The sequence below is a fragment of the Tachyglossus aculeatus genome, chromosome 20 (assembly GCF_015852505.1).
Source record: "Tachyglossus aculeatus isolate mTacAcu1 chromosome 20, mTacAcu1.pri, whole genome shotgun sequence".
Lineage (NCBI taxonomy): Eukaryota > Metazoa > Chordata > Mammalia > Monotremata > Tachyglossidae > Tachyglossus > Tachyglossus aculeatus.
In genome coordinates this window covers 26,168,194-26,194,987 of record NC_052085.1, presented here as the reverse complement: position 1 = coordinate 26,194,987, position 26,794 = coordinate 26,168,194, and the positions used below count along the sequence as shown (strand labels likewise).

The window sequence follows — 26,794 nt, the reverse complement described above, 5'->3', positions numbered from 1 at the left end:
TATTCTCACGCTTCATACAGTGCTTTGCCCATTATTACAAACATCTATTAAGGATTTAATGTAATAAAAATGCGCATTGCTGCGCCTCAAGAAATAATAAATAACTGGAGCAATTGCGTTTTCTCAATTGCTCTGTTAAAAATGTCCCCTTCATCTCCGCTCTTTGCATTTCCCCTCCCACAGTAGAATTTAAATCAAGCCCAGATGACAGAATGTGAATTTATTCTTTCCCTTCCCCGTCCTCTAGCAGATTGAGCTGTTTGTTTTTAACAATGAGTTTGCTTTTAATGAGCTGAAATGTTTCCAAACTAGATATGAAAGGCACTTCAGGAAGATCTATTCTCGTTGTGAGTAGAGAATCTGTCATATTATTGTGCTGTACTTTCCCGGGCACTTAGTAGTGACCTGCACACAGTAAACGCTCGATTGAATCTATCAAAGATGTTTAGAGAGCGCTTACCGTGTGCAGGGCTTGGGAGAGTACAAGAGAGTTGGTAGACATGATCCCTGCCCACAACGAGCTTACAGTCTTGAGGGGGAGACGGACATTATTATAAACAATTTGTAGATAGGTAATAAGTGCTAGGTGGGCTTAGGGTGAGGGTGAACAAATGCCTAAAGGATACAAATCCAATCTTCAAGGAGATTCCAGCTCCTGTTCCTTCATTTCCTCCTTGCCATACCTGTAATTTATCTACTTCTATTGTCTGTCTCCCCCTATAAACTGTAAGCTTATTGTGGGCAGGGAACATCTGCCAACTGTATCGTATTGTTCTTTCCCAAGCACTTGGTACGGTGCTCTGCACGCGGTAAGCGCTCAATAAATATCATTGATTATGAATCAGCCTGGGACTACCACGGAAGAAAAGACTGAAGCCCCATTTCAGATGGGCGACCTGTTATCCTGGTCATCCATTATCATGGTCACTGGGGCTTAAAAAATTGTAAGTTCCTTGAGAGTGGGGATCGTGACTACCAATTCTGTCGTACTGCCGGCTCCCAAGCACTTAGTAACGTGTTTTTTACAGTCAGCTCAGTAAATACCAGTGATTGATTGATCACTTTACATAGGTTCCCTGATTGGCTTTTAAAACGCTCAAATTTAACATCAGAAAAAGGAAATGGAAAAGCGGGAATTAGAACCTGAAAATGCTGACGGTCAGGTCTTCCTCTGGACATTCCTCTTCCGCCCTTACCCGATGCTGTGGTGATTCGAAGGAATTCTGAGGTGATTCAAAAGAATTGAATTGCAGATAAAACCCATTTTCAGTGGACAGCACTGTATGCTCGTCTCACGCTCTAATTTCTTTAATGGCCTAAGTCCTTTTCTACAAGGGGTCGACGCGGAAGAAGGCTCATCTGGCTTAACGCTGGAGTCGGGTAAGAGACAATGGGATCTCAGTGCAACGAAGCTATTTCTGGATCGCTCAAACTACATGAATCATCATCACATCCAGCGCACCACCGCTCCAAAGACCACGGCTCTGAAATGAGTTTGGCTGAAGATGCCTCAGAATAGAACGGCATTTTCCGCGGAACATTATCTCCGCATGAATCATTTGATTCATCTTTCTTCAGGCGCTGAAGCCGTTTTAGAAGCGGCCACACCGACGATCCTTTCTGTCAGAAAGTTTGTGAAGGGAAAGTGAGTTGAAAATAGCGCCCTGAGAAGAGCGAGACAGTTGAGGACAATTCCCCTTCCTTTTCTAGAACCAGAAAAACTGACTGATGATAATGATAATAATCATGGCTCTTCAGCACTTCCTATCTTTCAAGCACTGAGCTAAATAAGCACTGGGGTAGACACTCAGATCAGGAAAAAGGGGTGAAAGGGGTGAAACTCGATGTTCCAACCCCTTACCTCACCTACTGGATATTTTAAGGCCCGTGTTCTATCCACTAGGCCATGCATCCTGCCCTGGGGATGGGATGCAGTGTGGCCTAGTAGAAGGAACCCAGGCTTAAATCAGAAGACTTAGAAAATATAATATAAATATATCGTGGCTCGCCAGCTTCCTGCTGTGTGACCGTGGGTGAGTCGCTTACCTTCGCTGTGCCTCATTTACCTCATCTGTAAAATGGGGATTCAATGGCTGTTCTCCCTTCCTACTTAGATTGTGAAACCCATGTGGGACAGGGACTGTGTCAGAGTTGATTAGCTTGCAGCTACTCCTGTGCTTAGAACAAGTGTTTGACCCCTAAGTGCTTAATAGCATAGTAATAATAATAATAATAAAAATAATAATAATAATAATAATAATAATAACAACAACAACAAAGCAGTGCAGCAGCCAATGTCTCCTGAGGGGGATTGGAAACCCAGTTCTGGCTTCCCAGACTTGCACCCCTAGGGCCATTTACAGTCACCCTCGCAGAAATGGCAAAAGACAAATTCCCTCGAAGACGATCTTCCAACTTCCCTCTTTTCAAAAGGGACAAAATTGTCCAAAAAGGCAGGGGGGAAAGTGGGGGACTGGCAGTAAATGGTCATAGTGTCTCCTAGAGAAAAACCCAACTGATGCTTAACAACTCTTAACTTTTAAAAGAACATGGCAGCGATTCACAAAGACAGATGACTTGGGGCGCACTGGAATTGGGCAATGAAAATATTTATTGTGAACGAGGTTCTCTCCTCCAACACTTACACCACGGTGAGGGAGAGAAGAGGGTGGAGTGGCGGGAAAGATTCACAGGACGCAAGCTGGCTTGACTGAGGTGACAATAGGATGCTTTGAAGGACGATGGGTCACACCTGCTCCCAGGCCCGCTGAGCCCTCTTCCCGTAAGGCTGTTCAACAGAAGGTTGGAGGGGCGGGGCGGACAGAAAACGAAAACCAAACGAAACTAAAATGAAGGCAGGCGGCCCCTTTGAGTCTTTGTGGGTTTCCCCAATTAAGCACATAAAACTGTACTACTTAATATATTTCTCCATGAACTTTTTGTGAAATTCCGATCTCAGGGTGTCATTGACAAATCTTTTGTCCTTTTTCAACTCATCGACCCCTTTAGCGCAGTTCTTAAAAACGACGTCATCATCCCATCTGCAAGGGAAAGGAGAGTGTATTAGCTAAGTTGTGAGTAGTCAAGTTGGGAATCAGCACACAGGACGTCAATGGTAAAGCGGAGACGGCAGGATTTAATCGGCTCCGACGGGCATCCTGATTAGCACTCTGCTCCCTCTTTTGCATTCCTTCCTGCCTAAAATAGAACCAAACCTACTCTTCCAAATCTGGCTGGAGACTTTTAGAAAACCATCAAGTGTCTGCGTCCATCAACTGGAAAATATCCATTAGAAATACTGACTGTATTGCTCCAGCAACAAAAACTAAAATCACAGTCCGAGACAGAATTATTATCACTACTGCTGTGGTACTCGCTGAGCACTTACTAGGTGCCTAGCACTGTACTAAGCACTGGAGTAGCCACGAGATCATTAGTTGGGACACAGTCTCTGTCCCACAAGGGACAAGGTAGGAAGGAGTAGGACTTAATCCCCATTTTACAGACGAGGTAACGGATGCACAGAGAAGTTAAGTGACTCGCCCAAGGTATCTCTCTCTCTTTCTCTCTAATCCCCATTATCCTGGGGTTCAGCCCAAGTCCACGCCGATTCCGGCCGCAGAGTTTCAGCCCGTGCCGGGCTCTTCCAGGGAGCAATATGGCCAGGAAGCCTGACCTGTCCAGACCCTTAATGAAGAGCAGCATGTCCTGTCCAGTTTAGACCCTACCCTGGAAGTCCCCAAACCATTTCATTCTGGCTACAAAAAGAGAGGAGAAAAAACAAACAGGGAGACTCAGTCTCTCCTCCCCTTGCCGGGAACCCCAGGAAGTCAAATCTGGGCAGAAAAGATTACCGGCAGATGCTATGATTTTTACTGATTTCCACAATGGGGATGCACTCTGAGAAGCAGGACAGACACACGGCGTATGTGGAAGGCAGTACCTTCTCTTCACTTTGAAATTCGCCTGAGGTTGAGCCGGGCCGGTGAGATTCAGGAGAGGATTTCCGCTGAGAATATTCTCCATCCTTATCCGCTCCTCTTCAGCCTTCTGCTCTTGCTCCTGCCAATGGTAAGCAGACACGCACATTAACTTCAGCAATTTCTGGACCAGTCGGAAGCAACCCTAATGGCGTTTCTTCGGCCCTCACTCGGTGTCGAGTGTTGTTCTCGGAGTCGAGACGAGACAGTCCCCGTGCTAGACAGGTCACACAATCTGAGAGGCAGGGAGAACACATCCCCCGTTGCACATGTGGAAACGGAAACTCAGAAAGTTTCATAATGATCGTGGTATTTGTTGAGTACTTTCCATGTGCCAAGCACTGAACTAAGCGCTGGGGCAGATACAAGATCATCACATCCCACAAAGGGCTCACAGTCTAAGTAGAAGGCGAACACTGTGCAAACGAGGGAACTGAGGCCCAGAGAAGGTAAGTGACTTGCCCAAGGTCACGCACCAGAGAGATGGTGGAGGCAGAAATAGAACCCAGGTCCCTTGACTCCAGGGCCCATGCTTTTCCCACTAGGCCAGGCTGCTTCTCTAAGCGTCTTGCCCCATGTCCCACACTGTCGCATGATGAACTGCAAACGTCCATGACGCCGAGTTGCATCACCCAGCTCAAATAAAATGCCATCCTTTCCAGTAGAGGATGAGAACAGGTACTGAAGCCCCAATTTACAGATGAGGAAACTGAGGTGCAGAGAAGTGACTTGGCCGGGGTCACAGAGCAGGTGAGCAGCTGGGCCCGGGTTTCCCGGGTGCTCCTCCGGTGTTCTTTCCGCCAGGACCCGCTGAGCCCTGGTTCTACGTGCTCGGGGGGATGATGGCAAGATTTCAAAGGGCCCTCCGATATTCCTACTATCATCAATTCCAGCTTCTCAGCTCTGTGGTGAGATGCTGTGCTACAGACCTAAAGAGATAGAAGAGCTTCAAGTAACTTCGAGCTATTTCCCCGCGTTATAAATAACTTCCCCACAAAAGCCAGGAGAGTGGAAGGCATGGGGATTACTTTTTTTTTTTTAATGGTACTTGGGAAGCACTTACAAGGTGCCAGGCACTGTTTTAAGCGCTGGGGTAAATACAAGCTAATCAGGTTGGACGCAGTCCATGTTCCATGTGGGGCTCACAGTCTTAATCCTCATTTGACAGATGAGAGAACTGAATCCCAGAAAAGTGAACTGACTCACTCATGGTCATATGAGTGGTGGAGCCAGGAACAGAACTCGGGCCCTTCTGTCTCCAGGGCCCAGGCTCTATCCACTGGGCCGCACCGTTTCTCGAGACTTCAGAAAGAAGGTGGGAAACCGAGAATACGAGAGAGGAATCCTCCCCACTGGCTGCGTTTTATTATGAACCCAATGCATTCACTTAAGTTCTAGAAATCCTGATCAGCGGAGAGGCCCGGACATGAGCATTATGCCAGAAAGCCGCTCAGTCTGCCACTCCAGCTCCACGCTTGTGACTCCATTCCTTCATGTGGAAACTTTAGAGCAAATTGAAATCATTTTGAAAAACAAGCAATTGATCTGCAATTCAATGAGAGTGTTGGTATTCAGACTCGATCGCCGGACTTCTGATCTAACGCCCGTAAGATGGTTCCGCTTACGCAGTCTCTCTGTTCAATATTCATCGTTTGAGACAAGACTTTGGAGAGCGTGGAAAGTTGACGAATGTACATCTTCATGTTTATGTATTTAGGAACATTACTTCAGCCCACTGAAACATTTGACTCCGAAGAAACGGAATGCAAATCCCTGAGCAGTTCATGCGGACGCTTAATCACAAAGACATTTGGTTTTTCCTTCTGGAAGAGGCCCCTCATGCAGGGGCTGAGGGACGGCACTTAGTCTGAGACCCCAGCTCTAGCATGCCAGTGAAGTCAGTCAGTCAGTGATATTTACTGAGTGCTTACTGTGTGCAGAGCACTCTACTAAGCACTTGGGAGAGTGTGATATAACAATAAACAGCCTGCAGGACCTGAGGCCGGGGGGAGTTAATGGGAGGATAGACCACCTGAGCTAGCAAAGGAAGCTAGCTTGCTTACCCGAGTGCTAGGCACACAGTAAGCGCTCAATAAGTACAACTAAAAATAATAATATTCACTCCACCCCCAGCACTTTAATACACATCCATAATTTATTTAATATTATCTGTCCCTGCCTCTAGACTCACTGTGGGGAGGAATGCGTCTACCAACTCTTCGTATCGTAAATGCTTAATAATAATGATGGTATTTGCTGGGCGCTTACTATGTGCCGAGCACTATTCTAAGCGCAATGTCCTGCACATGGTAGGTGTTCGATACTTCTGATTCATTCATTCAATCGTATTTATTGAGCGCTTACTGTGTGCAGAGCACCGGACTAAGCGCTTGGGAAGTACAAGTTGGCAACATATAGAGACGGTCCCTACCCAACATGGAAAAAATTCCTTTTCAAGGCTCCTACCCCTCAGTAGTTAGAGTAGCCCATCAGACACTGAAATATATGGGAAAATGGGGAGAGGGAAGGAGAAAACATCTCCTTCCATTTGTTCTAAGAGGGCCAGGACGAAAACTGCGAGAGTTCAAGACTCTTTGGCTAAAATTTGCTGGTGCCTGGTTTCTTCACTTGGGAACTCATTAGTGTCCACTGCTTTAGGGCAATACCTCCAATTACCTTGAACTGGTAATCCGTTCCTCCATGTACACTGGGCAAATGGGAGTTAAAAGGATCCAAAGCAGTGTTTGATATTGGCAGCATCAAGTGCCATCTAGTGGAATTGAAATGGCCACGAGAATGCAGAGTATATAGACAGATAAGTATTTGTAAAATATCGTAGAATATACGGCAAATAGGAAAATAGAAAACTTGAGGCAAAACATACACAGGTAAAAGATGAAAGTAGAAGATCTGAAGCATCCGCCTCGGAGATTTACGGCTAACTTTTCTTAAATTCACACCACCAGACCAACCCATTCCCACTGGGAAAAGCTAAAATATGGCTAACTTTTCTTAAATTCACACCACCAAACCAACCCGTTCCCACTGGGAAGAGCTAAAATTAGAAGATTTGAGGCATTCGCCTCTTTTCCTATGTTTTCACCGCCAAACCAACCCATTCCCATCTTTGCGAGAACAGTTCACTTCCTCTCAAAGAGCTGGAAATTTCATTATCTGACAAAGACAGAAGAAGTTCCGGTTACGATTTACTCGAAGGAATTTCTCCTTCAGCTGGAGCATCATTTTCAAACCTTGTAAATGTGTGTTACTGTCGTCTCCCCATTAAAGTCCAACCCACACCCCTTTGTAATTGAGGTGGGGGGGAAGGGGGAAAGTTAGAAGTTGGGGTGGGGGGATGCCTGCTAGAGATATACCATCAGAGGCCAAGGTTTCTAACTGAAAGCTTGCTCGGGGGGTATTTCACATGATGAATGGGCTCCGCTGAGGACCCTGAAAAATAGGAAAGCCCCTTGGCCTGGTGGAAAGAGCAGGGCCTCAAATTCGAGAACCTGTGCTCTAATCCCGCTCCACCATTTGCCTGCTGTGAGACCTTGGGCAAGTCAATACATTTCTCTGGGCCTCTGTATCCTCACTGGCAAAATGAAGATTCGATACCTGTTCTCCCTTTTACTTAAGATCATGATCCCCATATGGGAAAGGTACTGTGTCCAACTTGATTATCTTGTATCTATCCCAAAGCTTACTACGAGGCTTAGCATATAGTAAGTGCTTAATAAATACCAGTATCGTATCTGGCAACCGCTTCGGGCCCCGAGTCTCCGCGACCGGAGGGAGGGTGGTCTGGCATCTGTGGCGGGAGACCCCGACCTCACCCGTCCGGGGCCAGAGTGGTGCCCGCTAGATAATAATAATAATAATAATGATGGCATTTATTAAGCGCTTACTATATGCAAAGCACTGCTCTAAGCACTGGGGAGGTTACAAGGTGATCAGGCTGTCCCACGGAGGGGCTCACAGTCTTTATCACCATTTTACAGATGAGGTAACTGAGGCCCAGAGAAGTGAAGCGACTTGCCCAAAGTCACAAAGCTGACAATTGGCGGAGTGGGATTTGAACCCACGACCTCTGACTCCAAAGCCCGGGCTCTTTCCACTCAGCCACGCTGCTTCTCCAATAGCAAGGACTGAGCACTGACTGCAGGTGGAGCACCAAACGGGATCTTCGGGGAGCACTCAGAAGGATCAGGACGCAGGAGGCTTATTGGAGAACCGGAGAAAGAGGTCAGGAGATGGGGGATGACCAAGTAGAGAGCTCTGTCTCTCTGTCAGCCAATCGTATCTACTAATTGATACTGATCGATCTACTGATCGATACTGATCTATGCACTGATCTACCAGTGCTTAGAACAGTGCTTTGCACACAGTAAGCGCTTAATAAATGCTGTCATTATTATTACTGATCACGTACTGTGCGCAGGGCACTGTTCTAAGCACTGGGGAGAGTGCAGTATAACAATAATCGACACATTCCCTGCCTGCAACGAGCTTACACCCCCTTCCCTGGTCCCTAGCCACGGTGAGAGGCGGCTGACGGCATCCAACCTCGGGCGACGGCGACGGACTGCCTCTCCCCAGGAAACCGGGGTCCCCTGTCCCTCACGGCGAGACCGCCTGCCATCGTTACGTGGAAAGAATATCAAGTGACTGTTAAGACTCGAGGAGCGACATCTCGGGTCACTAAACAGGCTGGCCCATCTCCTCTCGCTGGGACCCTGGACGCCAGCAGGAGCGCAGACGTTTTTAACCACAGGGACCCTTCAACTAGCAAACTGAACCCCGGGGGCTTGGCCCTCAGAGGGCCTCCGAGGGATCCAACGTTACCTTCCGGGCCTGCTCCTCGGCTCGCTCCTTCTTGATCTTCTCCAGTTCCGCCAGAAGGGCTGCCGTGTCGTCGTCGTCGCTCTCCTCATCCAGGTCCTCGTCTTCGTCGTCCTCCTAGGAGAACCGGCGGGAGTCGCGGAGGAGGCATGGGGAAAGGGAGAGGAAGCAGAAAGAAGACCTTCTGTTATTTCGTGCTCCATTCCCCCCACCAGTCCCAGGAGTCAGCAGGAAGAGTGAATTATTCCAGGGAGGGGTTATTTTAAAGTGCTTACTATGTGCCTGGCGGAGACTCGAGTTTACCGTGTGGAATGCAGCAATGGTAATCCACTTCCATATTTTTACCAAGAAAACTCTCTGGATACACTACCAGAACGACTGCAGGTGGAGGTGGGGTGTTCTAGGAAAGATGTGTCCATTAAGTCGCTATGGGTCAGAAACGACTTGACACACACGCAAAAAATGTGCCTGGGCGCTGTACTAAGCTCTTGGGTAGATACAAGCCAATCAAGGTTGGATACAGTCCATGGGGCTCACAGTGTTAATTCCTACTTTACACGTGAGGGAACTGAGGCACAGAAGTGAGGTGACTTGCCCCAGGTCATGCAGCCGAAATTAGAACACAGGTCCTTCTGAGTCCCTGGCCTGTACTCTTTCCACTAGGCCACACTGCTTCTCTACATTATCACGAATCTTTGCCCCAGAACAGGGGCTGAGGACAAGCCAGAAGGCTGGAAAGTAGATTCCTGACATGCTTGTGAGGACAGGACATGACAGGGCAGGACAGCATTATGACTCCAACCTCCTTGCACAGCAACGGCCAGCACACAAATGGAAGCCACTCTTACTCAGGTGACTGCAGATCACTGCTTATTCAACCAAATGCTTCCCCTCCAAACTACAGGCCAGCCTAACCCAAAACACAATAAAACATGATGTCCACAAGCCAAAATGATTTGAAGGGACTTAGGGCAGCCACCTGCCTGAAACTCCAGTAATAAAATATCTGCAGAAAACCAAAGGGTGGGTAGAACTTCTCAGAAGCCAAGCAATAAAGACCAGTATTAAAAAAAAACCAAAACAAAACGCTCCTCTGCTTTTTATTTTTAACTGCTAAGTACTTTTAATTGCTACTGGTAACAGTCGGGGATCACTCTAGATTCGGCTCCTGAAATATGCTCCTCTTTACTCGAAGCTGCCTTTCAAAGTTTCATCCCCTGAAAATGGTGGCCAACAACTTTGCCGACTAGGCCGTTGTTTAATATGGATCTTTGGCTTCTCTTTGGGGTTTTCAGAAATGGAATGAAGCTCCTGATATTATACAACCAATGGCTTTGGAATCCACCGCCCCTCCAACTTCCTTGTCCCTGCCTCAGGAGTCTTGGATTGCAAAACAATCAGGCGGTGCCCAAAGACATTTATTACATTAATAAAATCTTCAATTTCTAGAGCATTTTGAAGTCAGTGGTGTCAACTGTCCCCCCCGCAGTCGTGGCACAGGAGAGTTTCCATTATCACATTTGACAGATGGGGAAACCGAGGCAAAGAGGGGGATAGAAAAGTAAAACGGTCTGAGTAAAGAGATGAAGCACCAAACCAGACGTACATCTGTCAGGGGATCATCTGCGTCCAGGTTTGCTGCGGGAATTTGGTCTAACCGAGGCTTCTTGGATACCGATGAGGTGGTGTGCTCTGGAGGAAAAGCAGAGATTGTTAAGCAAGGGTGATAACACTGCCCAGTTCGCTCTGCCCTGGCCCAGAGCTGGAACGAACATGTTAATCTTGATTTTGGGATGAGGATCCTTTTCTTCGAGCAAGAAAAATGTAAGCCCTCACCTAAGACAAACAAAAATGAATCTGGCCTGTTCCCCACAGAGACGTCGATGCAGTTCTAAATGATATACCCTTCAAGATGTGATATTCCCAAATCTTTGTGGATCTTACAGAAGGCAACGGACACGCTGACGATTCATGCACAAATGCCTCAAAAGTAGAATTATGGCGACCTGGCAGATTGAAATTAGATGACCAGCCCATTTCAGCACAGAAAATGTTAGGATAAAAAAGCCTCCCAAAAGTTTTGGGTTTACAATTGATTTTTAAAAAGTGTCTTGGGGCAGGGTAGAATTAATATTAGTAACAGTAATGACAATAATAATAACAAAAACATGTGCTAAGGGCTTATCATGTGGCAAACATATGAGACATGGGAAGCAGCATGGACGAGTGGAAAGAGCGTGGGCCTGGGAGTTGGAAGGACCTGGGTTCTAATCCTGGCTACTCCACTTGTCTGCTGTATGACCTTGAGTGAGTTACTTCACATCTCTGGACCTCAGTTCCCTCATCTGCAAAATGTGACATGTGGATCGCTGTCCTTGTGTCTGACATGACTGGCTTATACCTACCTCGGCACTTAGAACGGTGACTGATGCACAGTGAGCGCTTCACAAATACCATTAAAAAGAAAGACATATACAAGATAATCTGGTTAAACGCAATCCCTGTCCCACACGGGGCCCAGGTTTTAAGGAGGGAGACAAGGTATTTGACAGAGGTGGAAACTCAGTCCCAGAGAAATTTAATGACTTATCCTAGGTCACCGGCAGACAAGTGGCGGAGTCAGGATTAGAATCCAAGTCCTCTGACCCCTAGGCCCATGCTCTTTTCACTAGGCCACACAGATCAGGTAAAAATTGGGGAAATCAGGTAGAGCTCTAAAAATCCACGCCGTACATATTTTACCAACCCTTCCTGGCTTTCGTAAGCAACCAGGTTTCTAAGAGGTGACAGAATCTCCACATCTGAATGAATTACCGTCTGTCACGGACACATTATAGTTCACCCTCTTGCTTGACACTGGGGGACAGAACAAACGACTCGGACCTTTCAAGCTACACAACACTTCTATTCTGGGGATAAAAACCTCTCGCTTTCAGAATTTTGAAGGTGGCTTATTGGGTGGCGGGGACACTCTTACCTCGGGTTGGCCGATCCCTAGTCTTCTCTCTTGCGGCAACTCGCTCTCGCTCTTCCAGTTCCCTTCTGAAGTCGCGGTTTCGCACCTCTTCGGGGGCATCCTGAGTGGTCTGCCTACAGTTCGAATAAAAACACTAAGAGGCCGATTCCAAAATGCCTTTACCCACAACCACATTGACTTCAAAGTCACCAAAAGCTCAAGGGTCAGTTTGGTCATTCCTGAACCAAAGTCACTAAAGGTACCATAACAGGAAGCAGCAGTTTGGACCAACAAAAGTCAAGACTCTAAGTTCATTGCGGACACGGAATGTGTCTGTTACATTGTACTCTTCTAAGCACTTAGTACAGTGCTCTGCACACAGTAAGTACTCAAATAACGACTGACTGACTCCCAGACTTTAAAAAAAAAAAAAAAAAAGAAGTGAAAGTCTGGCTCCTGCTTTCTGTCAGTCTCCAAGGCCAAAGTCAAACTTTTATCCGGAATCACTTTGCAGCTGTTCACTGGGTTTTTTCCATTTGGGGCAGTTCAGAAATACACCTGAAACTTACGGGGGAATTAACTACCATAAATTCATATGTGGATTCCTGTCCCATCTGAAAGAAGATATAAGTGATTAAAGCTTGAGGCCTCCGACAACAAGCAGAGGAGAGGGTGGATGGTGAGAGTTGCCTCTAATTTTCCAGGGTTTCCTCCGTGAGAATAGTTTGTTATTACAGGCAAGATGCTTAATTTCTCTGGGCCTCAGTTCCCTCTTCTGCATAATGGGGATCCAATACTGGTTCTCCCTCCTACTTATGTGGGACGGGAATTGCATGCAACCTAATTATCTTGCACCTACCCCAGTGTTGAGTTCAGTGCTTGGCACATAGCACTTCAATATCACAATGAATGAGTGACTTACTCTCCGTGCGGAGTAAAGAAAAATCGATTCTCTTATTCGGTTTATGATATTCCTGGGCATCTGGGCATCACAGTGAAGGGAGATATGAAAATAAAACATTTGCCGGCAGGAACTTTTCCTTTAGGATGGAAAAGCAAAGAACGGAGAGAGCGGTGGGGGGAAGCTGACTTCTGGAAGAATGATTCCTGGCCTGGCCGAACAGGCTGAGCAGACCTGAGAGAAATGAAGAGGAACGAGAAGGAGTCTTCATACCTGTATTTGATTTTCGTGTGCGAAGGAAGATCTCTGCTTGAGTACTGCTTGGAGAGCTGACTCAGATCTCCTTCTCCTTTACCTCTTCCTCCGCGGGCAGGCTCAAAAGTAGGTCTGGCCGCTGTGGTCATTTTGGACTCTTCCCCCAAATAGACAATAATCAATCAATCCATCAGTCGCGTTTATTGAGCGCTTGGGAGAGCGCAATATAAATGATTTGGTAGATATGTGCCCCGGCCCAAAACGAACTCCAGTTCATTGACTTCATGCTAAAAGACCTGCCTCATTTAGCACAAGGAGTTTGAAGCAGTGTGGCCTGGTGGAGAGACCACAGGGCTGGGAGCCAGTCTGTTTACAACCTGATCAGCTTGCATCTACCCCAGCACTTAGTACAATGCCTGGCACATAGTAAGGACTTAAACACACACACCGTTAAAAAAAAAAAAGGAAATCCTGTAGTTTAATCCCAGAGCTTCAGCAAATCGCTTTACTTCGCTGTGCCTCAGTTTCATCACGTACAAAACGAGATTCGAGACTGGTTCTCCCTCCTGCCTCGGACTGTGAGCCCGTATGGGGCAGAGATTGTGCCCCACATAATTGTACAATTGTAGAGAAGCAGCGTGGCTCAGTGGAAAGAGCCCGGGCTTTGGAGTCAGAGGTCAGGGGTTCAAATCCCGGCTCCGCCAACTGTCAGCTGCGTGACTTTGGGCAAGTCACTTCACTTCTCTGTGCCTCAGTTACCTCATTTGTAAAATGGGGATTAAGACTGTAAGCCCTCCCCCTCCCACCCGCCCCCGGACAACCGGATCACCTTGTAACCTCCCCAGTGCTAGGAACAGTGCTTTGCATACAGTAAGCGCTTAATAAATGTCACCATCATTATTATTACTGTGTATCTACCCCAGTGCTCTAGCTCAGTGCTTGGCACATAGTTAGCGCTTAATAAATACCACTCTCATTATAGTATTTGTTAAGTGTTTCCTATGTGCCACAGCACCTGTATATACGTATATATGTTTGTACATATTTATTACCCTATTTATTTATTTATTTTATTTGTACGTATTTATTCTATTTATTTTATTTTGTTAATATGTTTTGTTTTGCCCTCTGTCTCCCCCTTCTAGACTGTGAGCCCACTGTTGGGTAGGGACTGTCTCTATATGTTGCCAACTTCCCAAGAGCTTAGTACAGTGCTCTGCACACAGTAAGTGCTCAATAAATACGATTGATTGAGTGAATGAATGAATGAATGTGCCAGGCACTGCACTAAGCGTTGGGGTAGATCCCAGCTAATGAGATTGGACCCAAGTCCCTGTTGCATATGGGCCTCTAGCTGTAAGCTCGTTGTGAACAGGAAAAATGTCTACCAACTCTGCCGTATTGCACTCTCCCTGGTGCTTAGTACAGTGCTCTGCACACAGTAAGCACTCAATATCTACGACTGATTGAATAATGGGGACATTTGACCGAAGAGGTAACTAAAGCACAGAGTAGCGAAGTGATCTGCCTAGGGTCGCCCAGCAGCCAAGTGGTGGAGCCGGAATTAGAACCCAGGTCCTTCTGATTCCCAGGTCTGGGCTTTCTCCCACTAGGCCACGTTACTTCATTACTACAGTGGAGATAATACTACTACTACTACTACTACTAATAATAATGGTGATGGTGTTTGTTAAGCGCTTACTATGTGTCACGCACTGTTCTAAGCGCTGGGATAGATACAAGGTAATACGATTGTCCCACATGGAGCTCTCTTCTTCCCTTCGGAGCCCTACTGAGAGCTCACCTCCTCCAGGAGGCCTTCCCAGACTGAGCCCCTTTTTTCCTCTCCTCCTCCCCAATCCTCCCCTCTGCCCTACCCCCTTCCCCTCCCCACAGCACTTGTACATATTTGTACAGATTTCTTACTCTATTTGTTTTACTTGTAAATATTTACTACTCTATTAGTGATGTGCACATAGCTATAATTCTATTTATTGTGACGATTTTGACACCTGCCTACATGTTTTGTTGTCCATCTCCCCCTTCTAGACTGTGAGCCCGCTGTTGGGGAGGGACCATCTCTAAATGTGGCCAACTTGTACTTCCCGAGCGCTTAGTCCAGTGCTCTGCATACGGTAAGCGCTCAATACATACGACTGAATGAATGAAGCTCACAGTCTTCGTCTCCATTTTCCAGATGAGGGAACTGAGGCCCTGAGGAGGGAAGTGACTTGCCCAAAGTCACAGAGTTGACAAGTGGCGGAGGCGGAATTAGAACCCAGGACCTCTGACTGCCAAGCCTGGGCTCTTTCCACTGAGCCCCGCTGCTTCTAACAAAATGGCTTAATGATAATAATAATGTTGGTATTTGTTAAGCGCTTACTATGTGCCAAGCACTGTTCTAAGCACTGGGGGAGATACAAGATAATCAGGTCGTCCCACGTGCGGCTCAGTCTTCATCTCCATTTTACAGATGAGGGAACTGAGGCCCAGAGGAGTGAAGTGACTTGCCCAAAGTTAAGCACTTACTAGGTGCCAAGCACTGTTCTAAGCGCTGGGATAGATACAAGGTAATCAAGGTTGTCCCACGGGGGGCTCACAGTCTTAATCCCCATTTTACAGATGAGGAAACTGAGGCCCGGAGAAGTGAAGTGACTTGCCCAAGGTCACCCAGTTGACAAGTGGTGGAGCCGGGATTAGAACCCATGACCTCCGACTCCCAAACCTGGGCTCTTTCCACTGAGCTATGCTGCTTCCCAAAATAACAATAATGATGGCATTTGTTAAGCGCTCACTATGTGCACAGCCCCGTTCTTAGCACTGGGGTGAATACAATAATAATACTAATAATATTAATAATAATACTAATAATATTAATAATAATAATGGCATTTATAAAGCGCTTACTATGTGCAAAGCACTGTTCTAAGCGCTGGGGAGGATACAAGGTGATGAGGTTGTCCCACGTGCGGCTCACAGTCTTCATCCCCATTTTACAGATGAGGGAACTGAGGCCCAGAGAACAATAATAATAATGATGGCATTTATTAAGCACTATGTGCAAAGCACTGTTCTAAGTGCTGGGGAGATTACAAGGTGATCAGGTTGTCCCAAGTGCGGCTCAGAGTCTTCATCCCCGTTTTACAGATGAGGGAACTGAGGCCCAGAGAACAATAATAATAATGATGGCATTTATTAAGCACTATGTGCAAAACACTGTTCTAAGTGCTGGGGAGATTACAAGGTGATCAGGTTGTCCCACGTGCGGCTCAGAGTCTTCATCCCCGTTTTACAGATGAGGGAACTGAGGCCCAGAGAACAATAATAGTAATGATGGCATTTATTAAGAGCTTACAATGTGCAAAGCACTGTTCTAAGCTCTGGGGATATTACAAGGTGATGAGGTTGTCCCACGTGCGGCTCAGTCTTCATCCCCGTTTTACAGATGAGGGAACTGAGGCCCAGAGAATAATAACAACAATGATGGCATTTATTAAGCGCTTACTATGTGCAAAGCACTGTTCTAAGCGCTGGGGAGATTACAAGGTGATCAGGTTGTCCCACGGTCTTCATCCCCGTTTTACAGATGAGGGAACTGAGACCCAGAGAATAATAATAATAATGATGGCATTTATTAAGCACTTACTATGTGCCAAGCACTATTCTAAGCGCTTGGGAAATTACAAGGTGATGAGGTTGTCCCACGTGCGGCTCAGTCTTCATCCCCGTTTTACAGATGAGGGAACTGAGGCCCAGAGAACAATAATAATAATGATGGCAAGTATTAAGCGCTTACTACGTGCAAAGCCCTGTTCTAAGCGCTGGGGAGGATACAAGGTGATGAGGTTGTCCCACGTGCGGCTCAGTCTTCATCCCCGTTTTACAGACGAGGGAACTGAGGCCCAGAGAATATAATAATAATAATAATGATGGCATTTATTAGGCGCTTACTACGTGCAAAGCACTGTTCTAAGCGTTGGGGAGGTTACAAGGTGAGCAGGTTGTCCCACGTGGGGCTCAGAGTCTTCATCCCGTTTTACAGATGAGGGAACTGAGGCCCAGAGAATAATAATAATAATAATGATGGCATTTATTAAGCGCTTACTATGTGCAAAGCATTTTCATTCATTCATTCAGTCGTATTTACTGAGCGCTTACTGTGTGCAGAGCACTGGACTAAGCGCTTGGGAAGTACAAGTTGGCAACATTTAGAGACAGCGGGCTCACAGTCTAGAAGGGGGACACAGACAACAAAACACATTAACAAAATAAAATAAATAGAATAAATACGTACAAGTAAAATCAATGAAATAAAGTGAAGTGACTTGCCCACAGTCACCCAGCTGACAAGTGGCGGGGCCGGGATTTGAACCCAGCACCTCTGACTCCCAAGCCCGGGCTCTTTCCACTGATCCCCGCTGCTTCTCTCATGGTAACGCCATTATAATGATTATTATGATGACGATGATGCTAATAATGATGATTAGGATAATGATGATTAGGCCGCCGTCCCGGGGTAGCCACGGCAACGGCTCCACTTACCTCAGGCGCGGCGGCCGCCGTCCCGACACCCTCCGCGCGCGCGCGCCCCACCGGAAGCAACCCGGACGGCACTTCCGGGAAGCGTCACGTGACCGCTAGGGCGGCCAATGGCACGTCCGGGTGGGTTCACGTGACCGCTAGGGCGGCCAATGAGCTGAGGGGGGGCGGGGCCATAGCCGGAAGTCGGGCCTGAGGCACCGCCCGGAAGGAGGGCGGCGTTCGTTCATTCGTTCATTCGTTCATTCGTTCATTCATTCATTCATTCATTCATTTATTCATTCATTCAGTCATTCAGTCAGTCGTATTGATTGAGCCCTTACTGTGTGCAGAGCACGGGACTAAGCGCTTGGAAAGTACAGTACAGCAATAAAGTCTTTCACTCATTCATTCATTCAATCGTATTGATTGAGCCCTTACTGTGTGCGGAGCACTGGACTAAGCGCTTGGAATGTACACTATAGCAATAAAGTCGTTCATTCATTCATTCAGTCAGTCATTCGTTCATTCAATCATCCAGTCGTATTTATTGAGCCCTTCCTGTGCGCAGAGCACTGGACTAAGCGCTTGGAAAGTACAATACAGCAATAAAGACTTTCATTCATTCATTTATTTGTTCATTCATTCATCCATTCAGTCATTCGTTCATTCAATCATCCAGTCGTATTGATTGAGCCCTTCCTGTGCGCGGAGCACTGGACTAAGCGCTTGGAAAGGACAATACAGCAATAAAGTCTTTCATTCATTCATTTATTTATTCATTCATTCATTCAGTCGTATTTATTGAGCCCTTACTGACTGCAGAGCACTGGACTAAGCGCTTGGAAAGTACAATACAGCAATAAAGTCGTTCATTCATTCATTTATTCATTCATTCATTCATTCATTCAGTCGTATTGATTGAGCCCTTACTGTGCGCAGAGCACTGGACTAAGCGCTTGGAATGTGCAATATAGCAATAAAGTCGTTCATTCATTCATTCATTCGTTTATTCATTCATCCATTCAGTCATTCGTTCATTCAATCATCCAGTCGTATTTATTGAGCCCTTCCTGTGCGCAGAGCACTGGACTAAGCGCTTGGAAAGTACAATACAGCAATACAGACTTTCATTCATTCATTTATTTGTTCATTCATTCATCCATTCAGTCATTCGTTCATTCAATCATCCAGCTGTATTGATTGAGCCCTTCCTATGTGCGGAGCACTGGACTAAGCGCTTGGAAAGTACAATGCAGCAATAAAGTCTTTCATTCATTCATTTATTCATTCATTCATCCATTCAGTCATTCATTCAATCATCCAGTCGTATTGATTGAGCCCTTCCTATGTGCGGAGCACTGGACTAAGCGCTTGGAAAGTACAATACAGCAATAAAGTCTTTCATTCATTCGTTTATTTATTTATGCATTCATTCATTCATTCATTCAGTCGTATTGATTGAGCCCTTACTGTGTGTGGAGCACTGGACTAAGCGCTTGGAATGTACAATATAGCAATAAAGTTGTTCATTCATTCAATCATCCAGTCGTATTGATTGAGCCCTTCCTGTGCGCGGAGCACTGGACTAAGCACTTGGAAAGTACAATACAGCTATAAAGTCTTTCATTTATTCATTCATTCATTCATTCATTCAGTCATATTGATTGAGCCCTTACTGTGTGCGGAGCACTGGACTAAGCGCTTGGAATGTACAATATAGCAATAAAATAGTTCATTACTCATTCATTCGTTCATTCAATCATCCAGTCGTATTGATTGAGCCCTTCCTGTGCACAGAGCACTAGACTAAGGGCTTGGAAAGTACAATACAGCAATAAAGTCATTCATTCATTCACTTATTTATTCATTCATTCAATCAGTCAGTCGTATTTATTGAGCCCTTACTGTGTGCGGAGCACTGGACTAAGCGCTTGGAATGTACAGTATAGCAATAAAGTCATTCATTCATTCATTCATTCATTCATTCAATCATCCAGTCGTATTGATTGAGCCCTTCCTGTGTGCAGAGCACTGGACTAAGGGCTTGGGAAGAACAATACAGCAATAAAGTCTTTCATTCATTCATTCATTCATTTATTCATTCATTCATTCATTTGTTCAGTCATATTGATTGAGCCCTTACTGTGTGCGGAGCACTGGACTAAGCGCTTGGGAAGTACAAGTTGGCAACATATAGAGAGGGTCCCTACCGACTAACGGGCTCACAGTCTAGAAGGGGGAGACAGACAACAAAACAAAACATGTAGACAGGTGTCAAAGTCGTCAGAACAAATAGAATTAAAGCTATATGCACATCATTAACAAAATAAATAGAATATTAAATATGTACAAGTAAAATAGAGTAATAAATCTGTACAGATATATATACAAGTGCTGTGGGGAGGGGAAGGAGGTAGGGCCGGGGGGGTTGGGGAGGAGGAGAGGAAAAAGGGGGCTCGATTTGGGAAGGCTCACCAGGGGCAAGCACTCAATAAATGCCAGTGATAGACTGATTGATTGATTGATTGAAGGCAAAACCAGGAATGGGGAAACCAGAAGGCTGATGTTGGGGGAGAAACATCTGTGGCCCTCGGATGACAGCAGCCTTTCAGAGTCGAGAACTGGGTGGGTTCAGCTGTCTATTTCTAGAGAGACCCTGGGGTGGAAGCCTTGTCTCTGTGCTCACTCCCATTCCGGAGGCATAAAGCAAATGCCTGGAGGGAGAAGGGGAGGAGAGGACAGAGGCCTCCCCCACACACACCCCCATTCCCACTGCGCCAAGACTCCTGACTCATTTTCCACTGGGCATTTGCAGACTGTAGCTCGGACGTCAGAATGTAGACCCCCATTTTAGGACCTGACTATGAACTCGGCATCTGCCTCCTCCCTCCCCTGGGCTTTGCATTCCCCTGTTTGCCCAGAATGGAATTTACTGATGTGACCCTCGGATTCCAACCCACCGCCACCCCCACAATCTCCGCCCAACCCACTATTATGACAAATCCACTTTCCACAGGCCAAGCGACCCTCACTCCACAGCCAGGAAGGGTTGGTCGGGCCCTCCCCTCTGAAGCCTCTCAGCTCGGGAGGGAAGGCCGAAGCATTTTGAAGGATCGGGATTTCATCGGACGCTGACAGGCTTTGGCTGCCGCATCCCGTCTTTAGGGGGTTACGCTGTGCAGCAGTCGTTCCATCAGCAGGCCGTAAATTTTCAGGCCAGACGCGAGTTTGGAAAGGGTCTGGGCCAGAAACTCTCAGGGAGAACGCTGGCTCTGGGCATGTACAGAGCGGATTAATAATGCACAAGGTGAAAACCCAAAATGGAACGAAACCGGGAAAAAGTCCAGGGAAAAGAGGCGTCAATAAGGGCTCTCCACAGAAAGGGCTCCACTGGGCACCATTAGGATAAAAGCAGGGGCCTCTGTGGTTAGCTAGAGGAGACGTCTTTAAAATAAGATCGATAGTCATTTGTTGAGTTCCAGCCTAGAGAAGGAGGGTTAGAGTCGATGACCTCTTGAGGGTTCTTCAAATCTTACGGCTCTGAAAAAAAAGGAAGATCCCTCAAAGACCTGATCTTTTGTGAGGAAGTATTTTGAAAGAGGCAGCTACAGAAACATAGACCCGAATGAGGTCCACAGGAGGTCATCATCATCATCAATAGTATTTATTGAGCACTTACTACGTGCAGAGCACTGTACTAAGCGCTTGGGAAGTACAAATTGGCAACATATTGGTCATCGGGTCCAACCTTCTGTCTCCAAACGGGTGAATGCCAAAACCATCAACAGCAGATGAGGATGCCACATTTTCCTGTTCTAGTGAAAAGGAAGAAAAGTGTTTCCGTCCATAGGCTACTAGGGGAGTGGGATGGCTGAGGCTGCTCCCGTTTCTAAAAGAAATGTTTCCACGTGAGAAATTATTTTTTTCTGATATTGGTTCAGCTTAGTAGGCGCCCGACATTTTTTATTACCACGGCGTTTGTAAAGTGCTTACTGTGTATTAAGCTCTGGGGTAGACACAAGTTAATCGGGTTGGACGCAGTCCCTATCCCGTAATGGGCTCACAGTCTTAATCCCCTTTTTACCGATGAAGAGTCTCCCTTAAAAAGACCAAATTTTCATTTGTGGCAGGCGGGGAAGAGGGACCTCGGGCTGCAGTAGTATATGGGCAACGGTCCGCGATCCCTCCTGAGGTCTCCATCTGTCCCAGGTTTTCCGTGCTGGCTGCTCTGTGGCTGAGTTTCCTGAACCTCCTCCTTGTTAACTGGATTCACCTCGTTAATTATGCGGTCCGTCAGAGGAGGTTGTAAACAGGAAAGCCCGCGTGACTGATGCTGATTTTCCTGTATCCACCCCAGCGCTTAGCGCAGTGCTTGACTTTTAGTAAGCGCTTAACAAATCCCAGTTATTATCATTGTTATGATGATGATGATGACTGTGAGCCCACTGTCGGGTAGGGACTGTCTCTATATGTTGCCAACTTGTACTTCCCAAGCGCTTAGTACAGTGCTCTGCACACAGTAAGCGCTCAATAAATACGATTGATTGATTGATTGATTGATTGATTGATCCCACAGCTCAAGGAAAATGGTGCTGTGGCTGCTTTACCTCCACTGAATAATGAAGGGCCCTAGTTCCACCTCAGAAGCAGGAGGGGTCTGCCAGAGAAGGCCCTCCAGTTTGAAGATAAGGGGCAAGGCCACCCTAACTCCCCCAAATGCCAACCCCCCAGATTCTCCTTCCTGGTGCTTGGGAGCCCCCTTGGCCGGCCCAGGGTGTTCCCGGCTAAAGCCGGACCCGCGTTTTCCCAAACGGGCTTCCTGACAGTATGGACGGGAAACCTTTGCAGCAGGGACGGCTATCTCTGCCCACGATTTCGGTTGTACATGACTCACATCTCCTGTCAGGCCTGGATGACTAGTTTAGACCTGGCAAAAGTGAAATCCTGTCCCGTCAGCTCCACGTTTCCTGTTTCTCCCCAGCCAGCTTCAGCAGGCTTTCTCCGGCTGGTCCGTCCGGTGAGGGGGCATCAGGCTGGGGGGAGTCCAGGTGGAAACTGACTCGCCCTCTCCATCCCAGTGGATCCTAATTGGCTCTGGGCTCCACGCCCGTTTTGAACAGCTCGCAAAGATGGTGAAACCACTTCAGGCCCAACGTGTCTCCCAACTCTGTTGCCTTGTAATAATAATAATAATAATGGCATTTAATAAGTGCTTACTATGTGCAAAGCACTGTTCTAAGCGCTGGGGAGGTTACAAGGTGATCAGGTTGTCCCACGGAGGGCTCACAGTCTTAATCCCCATTTACGGATGAGGTAACTGAGGCCCAGAGAAGTTAAGTGACTTGCCCAAGGTCACCCAGCTGACAATCGGCGGAGCTGGGATTTGAACCCACGACCTCTGACTCCAAAGCCCGGGCTCTTTCCACTGAGCCACACTGCTTCTCTGTGTACTCTCCCAAGCGTTTAGTACAGTGCTGTAGCACACAGTAAGCGCTCGATAAAGAAATACGACTGATTGATTGATCGATCGGGAATTTAGAAGTGAACTAGGAGGCTCCCAAAGACCTGCCCTTCAATCGTAAGTGCCAGCTCCAGAGAGGCAGTGGGAACTGTGAGGGTAGGGGTTGGCTGGACCCCTACGGATGTTTGGCAGAGGTGAGGGCGTCTTCGGCCCTCACAAAAATACAGAGCTAGCTGGCAGCCGAGCCACAACAGCTCTGTCCTGTCCACCAGGTGACTTCAGCTGGAAGCAGAAGCCCTCCGACCTCGGCCATCTCTGGCCTCTGTCCGGTCTCAGCCTCGAGGAGCAAATGGGTTCTTCGTTGACCTTCACTGGTCTCCCCCACGAGAGGACATCCCTCTGGTTCTACTAGGTGTGTGTGTATGTGTGTGCACGAATGCGCTTCCACCTCCCTAACCCTTGTTGGGTAGGGACTGTCTCTATATGTTGCCAACTTGTACTTCCCAAGCGCTTAGTACAGTGCTCTGCACACAGTAAGCGCTCAATAAATACGATTGGTTGATTGCAAGTGTGTGTGCCCAGATCCAACTCTATAGCCGTTGTGTGTGTTTGTGTGTGTACACCGACCCTAGAGTGTATGTGTGAGCGTTCATTTCCACCTCCCTAGGTAGTGTGGATGTGTGTCCACCACCCTAGTATGTGTCCATCTCCCTAGCCATTGTGTGTGTGTGTGTTTGCGTGTACATTTAATTCTACTTGTTCTGACGATCTTGAACCCTGTCTGCATGTTTCATTTTGTTGTCTGTCTCCCCCTTCTAGACTGTGAGCCCGTTGTTGGGTAGGGACCGTCTCTATATGTTGCTGACTTGTACTTCCCAAGCACTTAATATAGTGCTGGACACACAGTAAGCGCTCAATAAATACGATTGAATGAATAAATGAATAATCACTGTGTTTGTGCATTCCTACCGCCCTAGCCATTGTGTGTGACCCTAGGCACTGGGCCTGCGTGTCCACCTCCTTAATCACTGTGTGTGTGTCCACCTCCCTAGGCATTGGGACGGTGTGTCTACCTCCTTAATCACTGTGTGTGTGTCCACCTCCCTAGGCATTGGGACGGTGTGTCTACCTCCTTAATCATCGTGTGTGTGTGTGCATTCACCTCCCTAGCCGTTGTGTCTACATGTGTAGCCCTTCCACTTTGTGTGTCTTTCATTTTTCCACCAGCCCTGCCCTCAGGGGCTCCACCCCAGCTTGGCTACCTCCTTCAAAATGAAAAGTTGGCCTCCTTCCACCAGCCCTTCAGCGCTGAGATAAGGGAATACTGCTTCCCCCTGCCAATCTATTCTCTCCCATTTCCAGTCAGGTAAGCAAAATACCCGATGGGCACGTGGTGACTCAGGGCATTTGAAGACTCATTACTCCGTCTGGGCAGGAACGTATCATCCACTCTAACTCCAGACCTCATACCTACGAACTGACTCTGTGAATATAAAAACTGCTGCTATTCACAGGCAGCTCCGAGGACAAAGCCATCGGAAGAGAGCTTCCGTCTCCACTGGAACACCGAGATAATAACTGTGGTATTTGTTAAGCGCTTATTATGTGCCAAGTGCTGTACGAAGCACTGGGGTAGTTACAAGATCATCAGGTCCCACACGGGGCTCACAGTCAAAGGAGGGGGCGGAACAGGTATTGAATCCCCATTTTGCAGGTGAGGGAACTGAGGCCCAGAGAAGTGAAGTGACTTGCCCGCAGTCACACAGCAGGTACTTGGCGGAGCTGAGACGCTTCAGGGACCTCAGGTTGGGCCACAGGTCTGTGGTAATCAGGAGGCAGGATGAGGGATCCAACACTGGCCTGAAGAAAGAGTCTGTAAGAAGCAAACAACATCAATAAAAGCCTCAAAAGTGCCTTCTGTGTGCAGGGAACTGAACTAGGTGGCTGGGGAACGTACAGAAGAAAAAAGTGACGCCATCCCTGACCTCAAGGGACTTACAGTCTAGTGGGGAAGACAAGCACATGTACACTGAGAAGTACACAAGAGTTAAAATAACGGGAGAGTAGGTATAAATAATAGGCCGTAGGGGAAAACTACATCGAAAACAAATAAATAAATGGAAGACTGGATTTCACTGGACCTATGTTTGACATGGAGCTCTGTTGTCCGCAGGCATGGAGAGCCTTCGTTTTTCCTGAGGTGAAAGTGACCCTTTTATAGACCTCGTGGGAAATGTGCAGTAGCCTATCAGTAATAATAATAATGATGGCATTTATTAAGTGCTTACTATGTGCAAAGCACTGTTCTAAGTGCTGGGGTAGAGACTAATAATAATAATGATGGCATTCATTAGGCAGTTCGTGCAAAGCACTGTTCTAAGCGCTGGGGAGGTTACAAGGTGATCAGGCTGTCCCACGGGGGGCTCACAGTCTTAATCCCCATTTTACAGATGAGGTAACTGAGGCCCAGAGAAGTTAAGTGACTTGCCCAAAGTCACACAGCTGACAATTGGCAGAGCCGGGATTTGAACCCATATATTCTCTCACCGCAGTAGGCTCGGTCTAGCAAAAGGAAATGGAGAATTAGGGCCGATTGTCTGGAAAAGTCAAGCCAGAAAAACACCTCACCTTCATCTCAGCGATTTTTGTGTATGTGGCTGATGTGATCCAGGTAATTACCTCAGTTTTCCGGTTCCTTTGCTGGTGAAGATACAGCCTACATTCGTAGCCGACCGCTCTCCTCCCCTCCCAACCAACTGCGGGGTGCACCTTGCACTCCCTAACTGCCTCCTTCGGCGAGCAAAATTAATCAAATGTATTTATTGAACATTTCAAATGTGCAGAGGACTGTACTAGAGAAGCAGCATTGCTCAGTGGACAGAGCCTGGGCCTCGAAGTCAGAAGGATCTGGGTTCTAATTCCAGCTCTGCCTCTTGTCTGCTGTGTGATCTTGGGCAAGTCACTTAACTTCCCTGTGCCTCAGTTCCATCATCTGTAAAATGGGGATTAAAACTGTGAGTCCCACGTGGGACAGTCTCTACCCCAGCTAGTCTAGAGAAGCAGCATGGCTCAATGGAAAGAGCACGGGCTTTGGAGTCGGAGGTCATGAGTTCAAATCCTGGCTCTGCCAACTGTCAGCTGTGTGACTTCGGGCAAGTCACTTAACTTCTCTGGGCCTCAGTTCCCTCATCTGTAAAATGGGGATGAAGACTGTGAGCCCCCCGTGGGACAACCTGATCACCTTGTAACCTCCCCAGCAATTAGAACAGTGCTTTGCGTGTAGTAAGTGCCTAATGAATGCCATCATTATTATTATTAGTCTCTACCCCAGCATTTAGAACAGTGCTTCGCACATAGTAAGCGCTTAACAAATAAAATCATTGTTATTATTACTAAGCACTTGGGAGAGGTCCACTACAACAGAGTCGGTGGACACATTCCCTTAGAAATGTGGCCTGACGGCCAATGTCTGGACCTCATCCCCCAGAAAATTAGCAGGTAGATTCCTTTCCCCAGCCCTCTCCGGGAAAGGGTTTGGAACAGTCAAGCGACCGGACCTCAAGCAGAGGGAAATGCTGGTGGATTTTCTGCCACTTCAATTCTTCATTTACCCTCACGCACAGGGTCCAAAACGAGGCTTTTCTCTTCCTCACCCATTGGTGACTGCAGAGAGGTCTCGGGGCTGGGATGGGGTCTGGGGAGAGTCTGGTGGGGGGAAGAGGGGGAGGATAGGTGGAGCTGAGAAGAGTCTGCTGCTCTTTATTGGTTCCTCTCCCACTGCAGGAGAGTTCTGATAAGGAGGGGAGGGAAGGACTTCTATTTGGCCGATTATTTGGCCGTTGCAGTGTGTGTGTGTGTGTGTGTGTGTGTGTTGTGTCTGT

General features: G+C 47.1%; 1 protein-coding gene across 1 annotated transcript; it reads right to left on the bottom strand.

The window, feature by feature from the left end:
- Window positions 1-2,592: 2,592 nt before the first annotated feature.
- Window positions 2,593-17,489, bottom strand: CWC15 (CWC15 spliceosome associated protein homolog). Its single transcript, XM_038762186.1, has 7 exons — window positions 17,474-17,489; window positions 12,950-13,088; window positions 11,797-11,909; window positions 10,426-10,511; window positions 8,823-8,936; window positions 3,944-4,062; window positions 2,593-3,041 (listed from the first exon to the last, which is right to left on the bottom strand). Exons 2-7 carry the CDS (start codon window positions 13,078-13,080, stop codon window positions 2,912-2,914), a joined length of 693 nt encoding a protein of 230 aa, XP_038618114.1. The 5' UTR covers window positions 13,081-13,088; window positions 17,474-17,489; the 3' UTR covers window positions 2,593-2,911.
- Between the last annotated feature and the right edge of the window lie 9,305 nt (window positions 17,490-26,794).

What these genes read in the sequence shown, in the direction of transcription:
- CWC15 (XM_038762186.1), bottom strand. Translation starts at nt 13,080, where the DNA reads ATGACCACAGCGGCCAGACCTACTTTTGAGCCTGCCCGCGGAGGAAGA. An exon ending in CAGATGATCCCCTGACAGAT is followed by an intron (nt 8,937 to 10,425) that starts GTACGTCTGGTT and finishes CGGTTCTCCTAG; the next exon opens with GAGGACGACGAAGACGAGGA. An exon ending in CCGAGGAGCAGGCCCGGAAG is followed by an intron (nt 4,063 to 8,822) that starts GTAACGTTGGAT and finishes TACCATTGGCAG; the next exon opens with GAGCAAGAGCAGAAGGCTGA.